The sequence below is a fragment of the Planococcus citri genome, chromosome 2, assembly GCF_950023065.1.
Source record: "Planococcus citri chromosome 2, ihPlaCitr1.1, whole genome shotgun sequence".
Classification (NCBI taxonomy): Eukaryota; Metazoa; Arthropoda; class Insecta; order Hemiptera; family Pseudococcidae; genus Planococcus; species Planococcus citri.
In genome coordinates this window covers 72,025,361-72,042,025 of record NC_088678.1, presented here as the reverse complement: position 1 = coordinate 72,042,025, position 16,665 = coordinate 72,025,361, and the positions used below count along the sequence as shown (strand labels likewise).

General features: G+C 34.6%; 1 protein-coding gene across 1 annotated transcript; it reads right to left on the bottom strand.

Moving 5' to 3' along the window:
* Nucleotides 1–1,249: 1,249 nt before the first annotated feature.
* On the bottom strand, nucleotides 1,250–2,589 carry LOC135834365 (uncharacterized). Its single transcript, XM_065348229.1, has 4 exons — nucleotides 2,419–2,589; nucleotides 2,160–2,318; nucleotides 1,896–2,066; nucleotides 1,250–1,598 (listed from the first exon to the last, which is right to left on the bottom strand). Exons 1-4 carry the CDS (start codon nucleotides 2,470–2,472, stop codon nucleotides 1,386–1,388), a joined length of 597 nt encoding a protein of 198 aa, XP_065204301.1. The 5' UTR covers nucleotides 2,473–2,589; the 3' UTR covers nucleotides 1,250–1,385.
* Between the last annotated feature and the right edge of the window lie 14,076 nt (nucleotides 2,590–16,665).

The window sequence follows — 16,665 nt, the reverse complement described above, 5'->3', positions numbered from 1 at the left end:
AAAATTTTGATTTTTTCTTACATTTTGGCCAAAATTTGATTTTTGAAAATTCACCAAAAATCGAGAAAGGCACTTTAGCACTTGAAGTTTTGATAGGAGATGAATTTTTGCCTTCTCTTTCAATCTACCGGGTGGATATTAGGGTCACTTTTTTTTTTTGGTAAGTGACCAATTTTCATAATTGACAGGCCTGATGGATAAAGGGCCTCCGGGCGCGGAGGCCCTTTTTTCGCACTTTGGTGATTTGAACTCCTCGAAGTCTTGACTACCTTGGGTGTAATTTTCAGTTCATGATTTTGCTCCTAAAGCACGCTACATGATGTTTTATTCATACCTGTCAGGGCTGGTCCCAAGAACATGGAAAATTTAGCGGCCCACCAAGATATCCCATTTTTGGGGCCCTGATTTTGGGCTCCTCAATTAATCGGCCAATTTTTTTTCTACCATTTTTTTAAGTGAGGACACTTAGCATAAAAATTCATTCAGAAATTTTTTAAGTGGCCCAGTTTTTACCTCATACTTAGGTCTAAAAACGTCGCAGCTCACCGAGATTTTCTCGGTAACCCGGTGGGTGGGTCCGGGCCTGATACCTCTCTACCTGTTTTCCAACGAAAGTAAAACTTTAAACGCGTTTTTCTCAAAACTAGGTTTTTCCAAAAAGGCCCTTCTTCCATCAGGCCCGTCAGTTTGCAAAAAATATGTTCTAAATATGTTCTCAGAACCTGAAACTAGTTTTCAAATCCGAATTGAAGCATGATGATTTAAAATGCTTCAGTGATGCGGGCTTCGCTGTTTGTCTAATTACATTACGATCAACTAAGGTAGGTATCATAATCAAATAAGTATGCTGGTGCCACTGTTCTTGTGAAGCGGAGATTATTGCTGCAAATGATGCTTCAAAAGAAGTCATCTAGCTCTCATGCCTGTTTACAGAATTAACTGGTACACACAATGTCAATGCCAGCTCTCCGGATTGATAATGAAAATGCTCAATGATTAGCAGAAAGTAATTCCGACCTGCTTAATCGCACAAAACACATCCAAAGGAAGTTTTTGTGTATTTGAGATCAAATTCAAAGTGGAATGCTAAATCATGTTGTGTATGTCAGCTCTGCAAATCAACTCGCTGACCTATTGACAAAGTCCTTACCTAGACCTCGTTTTGTTATCCTGAGGGAAAGATAGGGTCGTTTATCCTAATTGAAACGATATAGTTCTCGAATTAGGGAAAGTATTGAAAAAAAATGCGTTATTATATCTATATATTTATTTTACCTGTAAGTATTCTATGTGATGGAATCCATGCACAGAAATAGACCTAAATATTTAAATATCAAAATCATCAAAATTCATTAGCTCATCACTATCTCATTGCAGGATCTTCATCACAAAATATGAGCATTACGAGTATGCTCGACTTCTTTCCTGTCTCTCACAGCGAATGTATGAAAAGTCGCTTCAAATAACAATGTAGCCACTGTCTTATCATCTATATCAACCAATGTGACGTTAAGCTTCCAAAAGTATTTTGTAGCCTCTGGATAAAACTTGAGTACAGCATTGGCATCGAAATTGCCACCTGAATGTCGGTAAATACTCTGCGATGAAAATAAACGCAGTTTTTATTATATTAAAATACATAAATAGATGGGTTTAGCAGGTACCTATGTTTTTAGTGTTGACGAGTATATAGGTAGGGATACCTTAGAATTAAACATGGAATTCACAGTTTTTCTTTCGGCAGTTCGAAATTATGTAGGCCAGCATTCGATTGGTAAATAGGTATCAATTGATTGCTGGCATCCTATTTTCAACGTGCCAAAAAAAATTAGGAGGATTCCATATTTGATTCCAGTGTTCTCGTTTGAACTTTAATTAGGTAGGTACATATTTACTTTTTTGATGTGAGGAACGTCCAATTTCGGATTAAAGTTGTCGAATAAAGGGCTCCACATTTGATTTTTCATTTTTGGCATTTGCTCCAGCACTTTACCTTCTACTTTCCAAGTTTGAAAATTTTCACAAGCGTAGTTCTCAAAACTGCATCGAAATATAAGAAATGTAACCTGAAATTAAAGCACACGTTTAACTATCCAAAAAAAAATTACAGTACCTACACGAAATACCTAGACCTATTATTAAGAAATTTTAGCACTGACTTGTTTCAGATGAACATTTCTAGTAAATTCAACTACTCCGGCTACTCTATCTTGCATTTTATCGTGAAATAAGGTTATGTTGATGGTCTTCAAGTCGCCACTTTCTGATATGATTTCAAAGTGTCGAATTCTGCTGACATTTATCATTCTTTGTACATCCTGAAAAAAGATACCATGCATGAGTACATGGGTACTTGGATATGGATATGAATTATTTGAATTTTGAGATGATCAGTTGGGTAATAAATACTATGCTTACCACTGGTATTAACGTGAGCAGGAAAGTCGTGCTTATGACCACCAAGATTTTCATTTCTGTAAGACTCGTCGTCGTCAGACTAAATTAATCTGTTAGTTTAACACCTGAATAGGTCGGTCTGAATGTCGTAAATAAGTAGTTTTATTTTTACGTAGGTATAGGACATAGGTACCTAATTTTATTGATAGGAAATATACCAGGTATTAGTGACGAGTGACAATTTATGTGAGTTGACATTGCTTGACATTCGATATCATGTAGAGTCATACATTGATAAAATATAAAAACATGGTTTTAGTTTTTATAATGAACGAATAATATACCTGATAGTGCGAAATAATTGATGGTTTTGCGATAAATTTTGCGAATGAAATACCTACTAGAATTTTGATTGTATACGAGGTATACTCGCAGGTATTTTACATTCAGCGAGGAAACCTCTTTGATGTGGTAGTTCTAATTTAAACGTTTGATTTTTGGTAAGGACGTACCTACCTATTTATTCCAAAACTGTTGTTACAAAGATTTAATTTTTTGGATATTTCCCTTATGGAGAAAATCAAAATCTTTCTGAAAACTTCAAGCTTAAGTCAACAAGAAATAATGAAATTTTGCTTTGGAAGTTCGTATTAATTACTAAACAAATTTTTGTGGATTATTTTTTTCAATTTTTCAGAAAAAGTCCGCGAGTAAAAATTCTGAAAAAATTCTCAGTTTTAGTCCTTTTTATGTACCTATGTAGAATAACATATCAAAAAATCGGACTGGCATTTTTTTTCATTTTCGAAAAAAAAAATTACAAGCTTAGCACTTATAGCAAAAATGCCATCAGAAACCTAAAAAATGAAAATTTTTGCATTTTTGAGATATTTTACCGATGTGTAGACAAACATTTGAAAAAAATTATCCTCCCTCGCAATTTGTCAACGAATTGACGAGAAATAAGTACCTTTTTTTGTGCAATAATGAAACATATTGAAAAAGTGTCACGGTTGTTTTAAACAAAAACAGAAAAACCTAAAAAATGAATATTTTTACATTTTTGAAATATTTCACCAATATGTGGACCGACATAATACGAGTAGGTATAAGTCATACAAAAATTATACAAAAACACTTTTGACCAAAAATCACTTGAAAATTTTTATTTTCGAGCAAAAATTGTGTTTAAAATTGTTAAAAATCACTATTTTTCAAATGAAATTTGTAAAGATGGGGTTTAGAAAGACTGGCTGTGGTAAGAATTATTATTATCATCTGGGTAAAGGGGGATCTCAGAAATATTCCTTAGGGAAGGAACATTTCCTCGATACCTAACTAGCTCGGAGAGAATGATCTTTGTCTATCTAAACCTATCCACACAGATAATTTGTTCAAAAGTCAAATAAATGATACATCAAAAGAATTATTGTCCTACTTTATCACGATTACGTACAACAATTATTGTGCAAGGGTTACAACTAATTGGCCTTGGCCATTGACCTAGTTGCTATGAGAAAATTGGTGAACAATGCCTACATCTCGAAAAGGTGAAATACTCATTACTCAATAACTTAATTATAAGAAAACTTATATCCATAATCAATTAAAGCTATTTCAAAGACGATTAAGAATACAATGAAACTGAAATCCCCACCTTCTAGGATCAACGTCAATTAATCAAGGTAAAGTTATAATTAATTTATTGGAAGAACGTACCTACTCCATGTACATAAGTAAGTGTTTTTCATGACTTACCTAACTATTCCCATTAACTGTCTCTTCTGGGATCTCAAGAAACCTAGGATCATTCGACAGCTATGATTAATCTTCAAGTGCACATTTAAACTGGGTACACACTCCCATGACTGGTAAATGGGAGCTGATCCAAAATACCATAAATTGTGACGATCTATACGATAATTACAATTTATGTTAAAGGAACTCATTTTTGTAGAGAGAAGGTAGGTGGGAACTTTGTCCTCCTGTGGAGAGGATTTAGTTATGTACCTGTGTACCTGTCCTGGGTATGCTCGGCTAATTAATACCCTTCACTGTCCCTCATACAGGTTGCGCATAGGGTAAGGTTGCCTAAATCGTACCTCTTCTTGGTTATCAGGACCTGGAGAGCCCCATTTTCACTCTTTTTGACTGATTTTTTTTTCAAATTGTAGCTTGAAACCTTGTCTATCGAATGACGTATCAATAGAGTAATTTATGCTTCAATGAGAAGAGATATTTCAGTTTCTGCAAAGGTCTTCAAATGGTATGATTTGGGAAACTAGTCTCCTAAATCGTACCACCAGTTCCTCAAGTTGTACTACCCAGTCATTTTAGTCATATTTTGAAGGAAGTAGATGAAATGAGGTAAAAAAATTCAAGAAAAAGCATAAGGTTTTCATTTGTATTCATTATAACGCATATTTTGATTTGTAAAATGAAAAAAATACTACATGTTTGTCTTGAAGCTTTTTATTCAGTTTTCTTTTAGTTTTTACCTGGTACAATTTAGGGAACTCATTGCATATAATGCAAATGTAATGGTACGATTTAGGAAACCACAAAGTGGTCCGATTTGGGCAACTTTGGCATTTCTTGAATAACTGGCAGCACTGTTGTAAAATATACTTGTAACTGACATCTGTGTGCGATGAAACAATTATAAATACCTATGTGTTTCAAGTGATCCATTAAAAAAAATTCCACTTGATTAATCCTATCAGGGCTCCAACACCTTACATACATCGAAAAAAAAAATAGATCCCAACCACACATTTTCTTTAAATTGTGATAAGTTACGCAAACATTAGTCAATCTGGCTGATTTTTTTTGTATAGTAGGTGGCAACACTAACACATTTCAGTTAATAGGTACCCCAAAAAAATTTTAGGAGTGCTACTTCCATGAATAGTAGCAGGTGTTACGATTTAGGGGGTGTTACGATTTAGGGAGCGGTACGATTTAGGCAACCTTACCCTATGTCACTACTCATCCACACACTAACATAAAAGATGATAAATCACTTTTAACACTTTATTGAGTTTCTCTTAATGAACATATTTGTATTTACACCACTAATAGGTAATACCTATAGAGCTATAATTACACACACGTCCTGTGCAGTTCTGCTCAAAGGCTTGTTGCCCCAACATCTGTCCAGAGGAGCGATCACTCTAAGCGACCTGAGACAACTGCAAAGAGGACATGACAAGCTGTTTCAGCATTGACTTTTTAGATATGGACTGCTAGTGGCCCATAAGCTTAACATACAGCTATTGTCTTGAACATAGTAAGTCGCAGGTTGCAATCTGCGCATGCGCTAGCTCTGTTATGATGTTATACCACCATGGTATGGTTACATGGAGGTGCGGGAGGTATAATGTCGTCACCTGGTACTTTCAGATTCCAGCATGCGCAGAAGCCAAACCGCAACTAACTGATGAACTATGTTCAAGACCATTGGCTTATGTACCGCTAGCAGTCCATATCTAAAAAGTCAATGTGTTTCAGTCGTCCGCATATCACGGAACTAATCCCAATCTGCTAGATAGCACTGCACCAGCAGTGTTACCAACGACCAAGGGCACATATTCCCTACTAAGCGGAGTACTTTGGGTCCTCATTTACTCACTACCTACATTTTAACCATCAAGTGGCAAATATTTAGGATCAAAGTGTATTAGTGCAAGGATGGGCAAACCCATAGGTGACAGAAGTCAGACGTTGATGAGGATCTAACCACCGCAAACAGCTAAAACCAAGTGAGAATCGCCAGTTAATTCGCATAGGTACAAACCCTATGCTAATAAGAATATAGCCAGATTAACCTTCAAATCTCAAACTAGGTAGAAGTTTAGGTACCTATGTATATTTTGATCACTTTTCATGTACTTATGCCTTTCAATTTTTTTTATCTTCTCACTTTCTTATTAAAAAATAAGTTGAAAAAATCCAGGGTTTATCCAAGTTGCTGGAAAATTTGCGATTTTGTATGTATTTTTCTTGATCTCTAATCTAATCCCCCACCACCCCTCTTCAGTACAATTGGTTAGCTTTGCCACTGTACCGAAGTTTTATTTGGAATTTCACGTTCAGGTTGAATGTTAATTATATGTGAATTTTTAAAAACTTAATTTGTTTTTTATAGTAAAATAATCAAATTTGAATTTTTTTTACCTACTTAATATAAAAATGTATATCTTTTTCCGCAACCGTTATTTAAAAAACGGTCACATAAAAATGCAAACTTGGTCATACAAAAGTCATATTCTTTGCTAAATTGTTTCTGGTAGACACCCTGTAGTTATTATTTGATTTCAGTAATTTTACAAGCTCAAATCAGGCAAATATGATGTTTAAAAAGCTCAATTAAGACCAAAAAAAAAGAAGTAAATGTAGAATATTTGAATAATCTTGCAAATAATGTACCTAGTAGATACTTGCAAACTTTATTGACCTACCCAGATAAAACGGCCTAACACATTTTCGAATGCACTAAAAGCAACATTTTCAAAATGGTGTTCCTCGTCGATTCGTTGACGAATTGCCGCAGAGGGACCTTTTTTTCAAATTTTTGTCTACTTATTGGTAAAATATCTCAAAAATGAAAAATTTTCATTTTTTAGGATTTCTGATAGTTTTTTGCAATAAGTGCCAAACTTATAATTTTTTTCTCGAAAATGAAAAAAAATTCCAGTCCAATTTCGTTGATATGTTATTCTAAATAAAAAGGACTAAAACTGAGAATTTTTTTAGAATTTTTACTCTCGGACATCGTGATTATATTTAAATTATAAGTTTTTAAATCAATTTTTAGGTTTTATTTGAAAAAAAGTTCAACATTCTATACCACGTACAACCAGAGCAATTTGCAACTGAAATTTTCAATTATAAACCATTTTGGAGAATTTTAAAGTCCTACAGGTCCACCAAAAAAAAAAATCGAAAAAATGTCCGATTTGCGTCATTCGTCATCGTTAGATGACCTCTACACATGATCTGATTTAGAAAAAAATCGAAGACCCCTCGTGCAAAAATCCGCTGATTTGGCATGGAATGACCCTTAAGTATAAGTCTCAGTTTGCTGCCAAAAATTCACAAGAGAAAACAGATTATTTGCCAAAGTAGTCAACGTCTCGCTTTCCCGTCAACATTTTCAAAAAAAATTCTCAAAATTTCAAAAAAGTATACCTAGGTATTCCTTGACAAAACTTACAAAAAAATATCAAAATGATTTTTCTGTAGGTACCAAAATTGCTTTAAAATTGTAATTTTACATGATGGAATTCAAATGAGTTATCTTGTACAGAAATAAGCCTAAATATTAAAATATTAGAAACATCAAAACCAATTTAGCTCATATCTTTGTTTCATTGCGGACATTTTTCATCACGGAATAGGCTCGACTTCGTTTCCTGTCTCTTACAACGAATGTGTGAAAAGCCATTTCATATAACAATGTAGCCACTGTCTTATCATCCATATCAATTAATGTGACGTTAGACTTCCAAAAATATTTCGTAGACTCTGGATAAAACCTGAGTACAGCATTTGCATCTAAATTGCCACCTGAATGTCGGTAAATACTCTGCGATGAAAAGAAACGTAGTTTTTATTAAAATAAATAGATAGTTTTAAAGTACCTAATATGTTTTTAGTGTTGAAGAGTAGGTCTAGGTATACCTTAGAATTAAACATGGAATTCACAGTTTTTCTTTCGGCAGTTCGAAATGTAGGCCAGCATTCGATTGATAAGTACCTAGGTATCAATTGATTGCTGGCATCCTATTTTCAATGTGGAAAAAAAAAATTAGAGGACTCCATATTTGATTCCAGTGTTCCAGTTTGAACTTTGATTAGGTAGACTATTTACTTTTTTGATGTAAGGAAAGCTCAATTTCGGATCAAAGTTCTCGAATAAAGGACTCCACATTTGATTTTTCATGATTGACATTTGATGTAGCACTTTACCTTCGAATTTCCAATTTTGAAAATTTTCACAAGCGGATCTCTCAAAACTGCATCGATATATAAGAAATGTAACCTGAAATTAAGGCACACGTTTAACTATCTAAAAAAAATTACAGTACCTATACGAAATACTTAGACCTACTACATATTAAGTAATTTTTGCACTGACTTGTTTCAGATGAACATCTCTAGTAAATTCAACTACTCCGGCTGCTCTATCTTGCATTTTATCATGAAATATGGTTATGTTAATGGTCTTCAAGTCGCCACTTTCTGATATGATTTCTAAGTGGCGAATCCTGCTGACATTTATTATTCTTTGTACATCCTGAAAAAAAGTAAGTACATGTACATGGGTAGTGGGTACTTGGATATGAATGATTTAAATTTTGAGATGATCAGTTGGGTAATTACTATCCTTACCACTGGTATTGACGTGAGCAGGAAAGTTGTGCTTATGACTAGCAAGATTTTCATTTCTGCAAGACTCGTCGTCGTCAGACTGAATAATCTGTTAGTTTAACACTCTGAATAGGTCGGTCTGAATGTCGTAAATAAGTTGTTGCATTTTTGCATACCTAATTTTATTGATAGAAAATATACTAGGTAAATATTATAGTAACGAGTGACTGTCTGACATTCGATATCATGTAGATTCATACACTGATAAAATATAAAAACCTGGTTTTAGTTTTCATAATGAACGATAACGACTGATGATGTGAAATAATTTATGGGTTTGCGATAAATTTTGCGAATGAAAAGATCAGATTGCTCTATTGTATTAGGTACTTACCGTCATTTCGATTGTTGGATCCGAGGTAAAGGTATATTTTAATTTTTTGGATATTTCCCTTATGGAGAAAATCAAAATCTTTCTGAAAACTTCAAGCTTAAGTCAACTAAAAATAATGAAATTTGCTTTGGAAGTTCCTATTAATTATTAAACAAATTTTTGTGTATTATTTTTTTCAATTTTTCAGAAAAAAATTTGCTTAAAATTCTAACAAGGGAACCTCTTGAGGTGTCACACTCCGATTTGAACAGGACCGCGATTTTTGGAAAGAGCATAGTCTCTAAAACCCCCAAAACCAAATTTTCAGCTGTCCTAGTTCATTTTTCGATTTTTGTCGAATTTTTGAAAATTCAAAATTTACCATTTTTGGCGATTTATGCTTTTTTTTAAAAGTACGTACATGATCAGTAAAAATGGTCAAAATAAGTCCCAAAACTAATATTAATTACCCAAATCCAAATTTCACCATTTCCAGCCATTCTGGAGCCTCCAGCGCGATTTTTCAATTTCTCCAGAATTTTGAATTTGCTCCAGAAGGCGTTAATATGAAGTTGGGCAGATAAAAATCGAGTTGTGTATTATACTCGACCTGTTTAACGAGTTTATCCACATTTGAGCCGATTTTGAGATAGACACCTCAAGAGTGGTTTTTTGAGGTGTCACTCTCGCTCCAAAACGGCTGGAAATGGTAGAATTTGCGCTCCGGGGGTTAGTTCTTGAAAAAATGCAGCGATTTGCACAAATTTCAAAAATTTCCTCACAAACGGGAAACTGTTGATTTTTTAGATTTTTTAATTTTGAATAGGTACGTTGGTCAAAAAATCACTCTTGAGGTGTCACTCCCAAAATCGGCTCAAATGCAGATAAACTCGTTAAACAGGTCGAGTATAATACACAACTCGATTTTTAGCTGCCCAAGTGCACATTCACGCCTTCTGGAGCAAATTCAAAATTCTGGAGAAATTGAAGAATCGCGCTGGAGGCTCCAGAATGGCGGGAAATTGTGAAATTTGGATTGGAAGGGGGGGTTAGTTTTGGACAAAATACAGCGATTCGCACAAATTTCAAAAATTTCCACTCAAACAGCAAACCCATCATTTTTTGATTTTGAAAATAAAAGCTGGTCAAAAAATCACTCTTGAAGTGTCACTCCCAAAATCGGCTCAAATGCAGATAAAATCGTTAAACAGGTCGAGTATAATACACAACTCGCTTTTTAGCTGCCCAATTGCATATTCACGCCTTCTGGGCAAATTCAAAATTCTGGAGAAATTAAAGAATCGCGCTGGAGGTTCCAGAATGGCGGGAAATTGTGAAATTTGGATTTGGGCGGTTAGTTTTGGACAAAATACAGCGATTTGCGTGAATTTCAAAAACTTCCACACAAACGGGAAACTTTTGATTTTTTTGATTTTTTAGTTTTGAATAAGCTGGTCAAAAAATCACTCTTGAGGTGTCACTCTCAAAATCGGCTCAAATGTGGATAAACTTATTAAACAGGTCGCGTGTAATATACAACTCGATTTTTAGCTGCCCAACTTCATATTCACGCCTTCTGGAGCAAATTCAAAATTCTGGAGAAATTGAAGAATCGCGCTGGAGGCTCCAGAATCGCGGGAAATTGTGAAATTTGGATTTGGGGGTTAGTTTTGGACAAAACACAGCGATTTGCGTGAATTTCAAAAACTTCCACACAAACGGGAAACTTTTGATGTTTTTGATTTTTTAGTTTTGAATAAGCTGGTCAAAAAATCACTCTTGAGGTGTCACTCTCAAAATCGGCTCAAATGTGGATAAACTTGTTAAACAGGTCGCGTGTAATATACAACTCGATTTTTAGCTGCCCAACTTCATATTCACGCTTTCTGGAGCAAATTCAAAATTCTGGAGAAATTGAAAAATCGCACTGGAGGCTCCAGAATGGCTGGAAATGGTGAAATTTGGATTTGGGTAATTAATATTAGTTTTGGGACTTATTTTGACCATTTTTACTGATCAAGTACGTACTTAAAAAAAAGCATAAATCGCCAAAAACAGTCAATTTTGAATTTTCAAAAATTCGCCAAAAATCGAAACATGAACTTGGGCAGCTGAAAATTTGGTTTTGGAGTTTTTAGACTATGCTCTTCCGATAAATCGCGGTCCCGTTCAAATCGGAGTGTGACACCTGAAGATGTTCCCTTGTAAGACCATCAAATACTTTGATCGCTAGAGAAAGTAATCGAGGACTTTGAACCAACAGAAATGAATTTAAGCCAATCGTATTTCTAAAAATGAAGGAGGGGAGGAGTTGAGAGGCATTGAAGGAGCGAAATCAAACTGATTTTGAAAAAAATCGAAGACCTCTCGTGCAAAAATCCGCCGATTTGGCGTGGAATGACCCCTTTAAGTCTCGCTTTGTTGCCAAATAAAAATTGCAAAAAAAAAACCAGATTATTTGCCAAAGTAGTCAACGTCTCGCTTATTTCCAAAAAAAAGTCACAACATTTCAAAAAACCTATTTTTTCGACAAACTTACAGAAGAATATCAAAATGATTGCTTTAAAATTGTAAATTTTACCTGATGGAATTCTAATACGTTATCTTGTACAGAAATAAGCCTACCTATAAATATTAAAATCGTCGAAACCAATCAGATCATCTTTATATCTTCATTGTGGAGGTTCTTCATCAAGGAATGTGCTCGATTTCGTTTCCTGTCTCTGACAACGAATGTATGATAAGCTACTTCAAATAACAATGAACCCACTGTTTTATCATGTATATCAATTAACGTGACGTTAGACTTCCAAAAATACGAGGTAGCCTCTGGATAAAACTTGAGTAAATCATTTGCATCGATATTGCCACCTGAATGTCGGTAAACATTCTGCGATGAAAAGAAATTCAGTTTTTATTATATTAAAATTGATAGGTTTAAGCACCCATGTTTTTAAAGAATACCTTTGAATTAAACATGGAATTCTACATTTTTCTTTCAGCAGATCGAAATGTAGGCCAGCATTCGATTGGTGGTATCACTCGATTGCTGGCAATGCTGGCATCCTATTCAAAGTAATACCAAAAAAAAAAAAAATTGGAGGATTCCATGTTTGGTTCCGATGTTCTCGTTTGAACTTCAATTAGCTAGACTATATTTACTTTTTTGATGTAAGGAATGTCCACTTTCGGATCAAAGTTCTCGAATAAAGGGCTCCACATTTGATTTTTCATGTATGCCATTTTATGTAGCACTTTATCCTCAAATTTCCAATTCAGGAAATTTTCACAAGCGGATTTCTCGAAACTGCATCGATATACAGGAATCATAACCTGAAATCGAAGTACACGTTTAACAGTATACGAAGTATACCTAGACCTAGACCAATTATCGAGTAATTTTAGCACTGACGTGTTTCAGTTGAACATCTCTAGTAAATTCAAGTGCTCCGGCCACTCTATCGTGCATTTTATCATGAAATAAGGTTATGTTGATGCACTTCAAGTCGCCACTTTCTGATATGATTTCAAAGTGTCGAACTCTGCAGACATTCAGTATTCTTTGTACATCCTGAAAAAAGGTAGGTACATCGGTGCATGGATACTTGGATATGAATTATTTGAATTTTAGGTAGGTATAATTACTGTGCTTACCACTGGTATTGACGTGAGCAGGAAAGTTGTGCTTATGACTATCAAGATTTTCATTTCTGTAAGACTCGTCGTCGACAGACTGAATAATCTGTTAGTTTAACACTCTGAAATTTGAGTAGGCTGGTCTGAATGTCGTGAACAAGTTTTTTCATTTTTGTTTACCTACCTAATTTTATTGATAGAAAATATACTAGGTATATACGTGTTGACATTGTCTGACATTCGATATCATGTAGAGTCATACATTGATAAAATATAATAACATGGTTTTAGTTTTCATAATGAACGATAATATCTGATGGTGTGAAATAATTGATGGGTTTGCGGTTTATTTTGCTTTTCTTGATGGGTGAGGCGCATTGTTTGCTAACATTTGCCAAAAATAAATACATTTTTACGAATGTAGTCAACGTCTCGCTTTCCTGTCAACATTTTCAAAAAAAAATCTCAAAATTTCAAAAAATTATATTTTTTGACAAAACTTACAAAAAAATATAAAAATTATTTTTCTTTACCAAAATTGCTTTAAAATTGTAATTTTACACGATGGAACTCAAATGAGTTATCTTGCACCGAAATAAGCCTGCATATTAAAATAATAATACCATCGAAACCAATTAGTTCATCTTTGATTCATTACGGAGGTTCTTATTCATCACGGAATAGTTATCCTCGACTTCGTTTCCTGTCTCTTAAAACGAATGTATGATAAGTCGCTTCAAATAATAATGAAGTCACTGTTTTATTATGTGTATCAATTGATGTGACGTTAGACTTCCAAAAATATTTTGTAGCCTCTGGATAAAACTTGAGTACAGCATTGGCATCGAAATTGCCACCTGAATGTCGGTAAATACCCTGCGATGAAAAGAAATAGGTACACAATTGATAGGTTTAGGTACGAATACGTTCTTAGTGCTAAAGAATACATTTGAATTAAACATGGAATTCTCTATTTTTCTTTTGCCTGATCGGAAATTCGGAATAGAGACCATGCAGCATTTGAATTGTAGGTATCAATTGATTGCTGGAATCCTATTTGAACTATGAAAAAGAAATAGGAGGATTCCACGTTTGAAATGTTCTCGTTTGAACTTTAATTAATAGGTGTTTACTTTTTTGACGAAAGGAAGAACGTCGAATTTCGGATCGAAGTTCTCGAATAAAGGGCTCCACATTTGATTTTTCATGTCTGCCATTTGTTGTAGCACTTTACCCTCGAATTTCTAATTCACGAAATTTTCACAAGCGGATTTCTCAAAACTGCATCGATATAAAAGAAATATACCCTGAAATTAAAGCACACGTTTAACTACCTATCTAAAAAAAATTACAGTAGGTATACAAAGTAAGTACACTTAGACCTACATATTAAGTAATATTTTAGCACTGACTTGTTTCAGTTGAACATCTCTAGTAAATTCAACTACTCCGGCTAATCTATCTTGCATTTTATCATGAAATATGGTCAAGTTGATGGTCTTCAAGTCGCCACTTTCTGATATGATTTCAAAGTGTCGAATTCTGCTGACGTGTATTATTTTTTGCACATCCTTAAAACATAAATTAGGTACCTATTTGAAGTAGAATTTTGAGATGATCAATTTTTAGGTTTTTGTTGTACTTACCACAGATATTGACGAGAGTAGGAAAGTTGTGCTTATGACTACTAAGATTTTCATTTTTGTATGACTCATTATCGGGCTGAATGTTGGTGTAGCAAGCACTCCGAATAGATCGTTTTAAATATCGCGAATAAGTTTTTTCGTTTGAGCATAATTTTATTAGTAGGAAATATAAGTATTATTAGTTAGTTACAATGGGATGATATTTTCTGACATTCGATATCATTTAGTGTCGTGCATTGAAAAAAGAAAAACATGCGGTTCCGGTTTTCATAATGAAGGGTAATATGTGATGGTGTGAAATAATTGATGGCTTTGAGGAAAGTTTCGCGTGTGAAGAGGTCGGATTCCTCTAGTACTGAATTATGGTACCTTGATATACGTTTTGATTGTTAGATCTGCTCCTGCGGTCCCCTTGAAGTGGCAGTTCTAATTCAAACTTTGGATTTTTGGTAAGGACATGTAGGTACCTACTTATTCCAAAACTTTTGTAACAAAAATTCAATTTTTTGGATACTTCCCTGGAGGAAATCAACATTTTTCTGGAAATTTCAAGCTTCAGTCTAGTAAAAATACACTGATAAAATATAAAAACGTGGTTTTAGTTTTCATAATGAACGATGACATCTGATGGTGTGAAATAATTGAAATTGATAAAATAATATTGTGTTGTCAGTAGGCTATATACGTACGTAGACGTACCTTCCTACCTATGTACTAACTAAACTGCGTGCACTACTTATATGATCGAATACACTAAGTACTTACCCCGGCTATGGGCTTTCATTAATACACACTGGAAACGAATATATTGTTATCAAACGATTCACAATATCAAACCGACTCGGAGTTTGGGAATTGAAACGAACATTAACTTGGGGGGAATTAACTTAAACTTCAACTAAACTCTAAATTAAAACATAGGTAAGTGTACAGAAAACACTTAAACTGTGGGCCGGGCCGGAGCTTGTTATCTTAGAATTGATAATGATTAGCGATGAAGGTATAACTGGGTGTTACCGTGTTAATGGTTTCTCTCATAAATATCACCTAAGGGGGGGGGCATTTATTCGACTCCTAGCTAACTCAGATGGGAGTTCTCTTGAGTAAGTAATCAATACGAATTCTAAGTCATCATGTAGGTACATAAATAATCAACATTCAAATACTATTTATGTACAAAGGATTTATTCGGTCAAGACATTCACTACATTATTATTTACGTTATTTATAACATATTGTGATATGTTATTTATTCACGACATGTGCTCAATCTAGACAAATAGGATAGTACTTAAGATACTTCTCCTGGCATATCATGGCAATTATACTTGGAATTGACACCTTACTAATTAAGCATTTTACAATAGTTAGGTATATATGCGAAATAGGTTCGTTTATGCGTAAGTTAGGAACCCTTGCTCCATCCCTTACCACAAAGGACATCATCTATTAATTATGATAAAACTATAATTAATACAGTGGAGACGGAGACACATGCACCATGTAAGTACCCACTTACCGAACACTGCTGACTGTCACTCCACCTCTTTTCCTTAGCCTACCCCAATAATAGTGGCTGTCAGTGGATGCTTTACGAAGAGACACACGTATCGCACGCATCATTCAAGATACCTAGGAATATCTTGACATGACTGCAAACGGTATAATCGTCGGAATTATCACCTCAATGTACTAATTAATTAATACCAACGATTACAATTAAATCAAAATATCATCTTAAACACACGCGTAGTGGGTTAACTAAAAAATAATATTACTTAGGCCTAGGCCTATTTTCATATACAAATTACTCCTTGACCACATACTTCGACGAGGATCTTGCCACAGCCGATCGCAAAAACCAAGTGAAGATACCTTTCAATAGACAGAAGCTCGTGCCTCCTTGACTATTGAAATGTCTCGTTCACACCCTATTATTATAATATTTTCCCACGTTACTGGAACCCTCTTTACTAAATAGCAATAAATCACATCGCGTAAAGGGTTACCCTAAGATCTATCACCTAGCAGGTGGAGGCAGATTGCACCATAACAAGCTCACGAGAATTAAGGACACATTGACTTTGGCAATCCGCGGAGACTTCCGAAAACGAACTACACAATATATGGTCCAGTTGCCAAAGAAGCTGGAAGGCTTATTTGGCACCTTGACCACATCATTATTACCAACTACACCACTGATCGGTGGTGGAAGGGTTAAACTACTCTTTTACATTATCA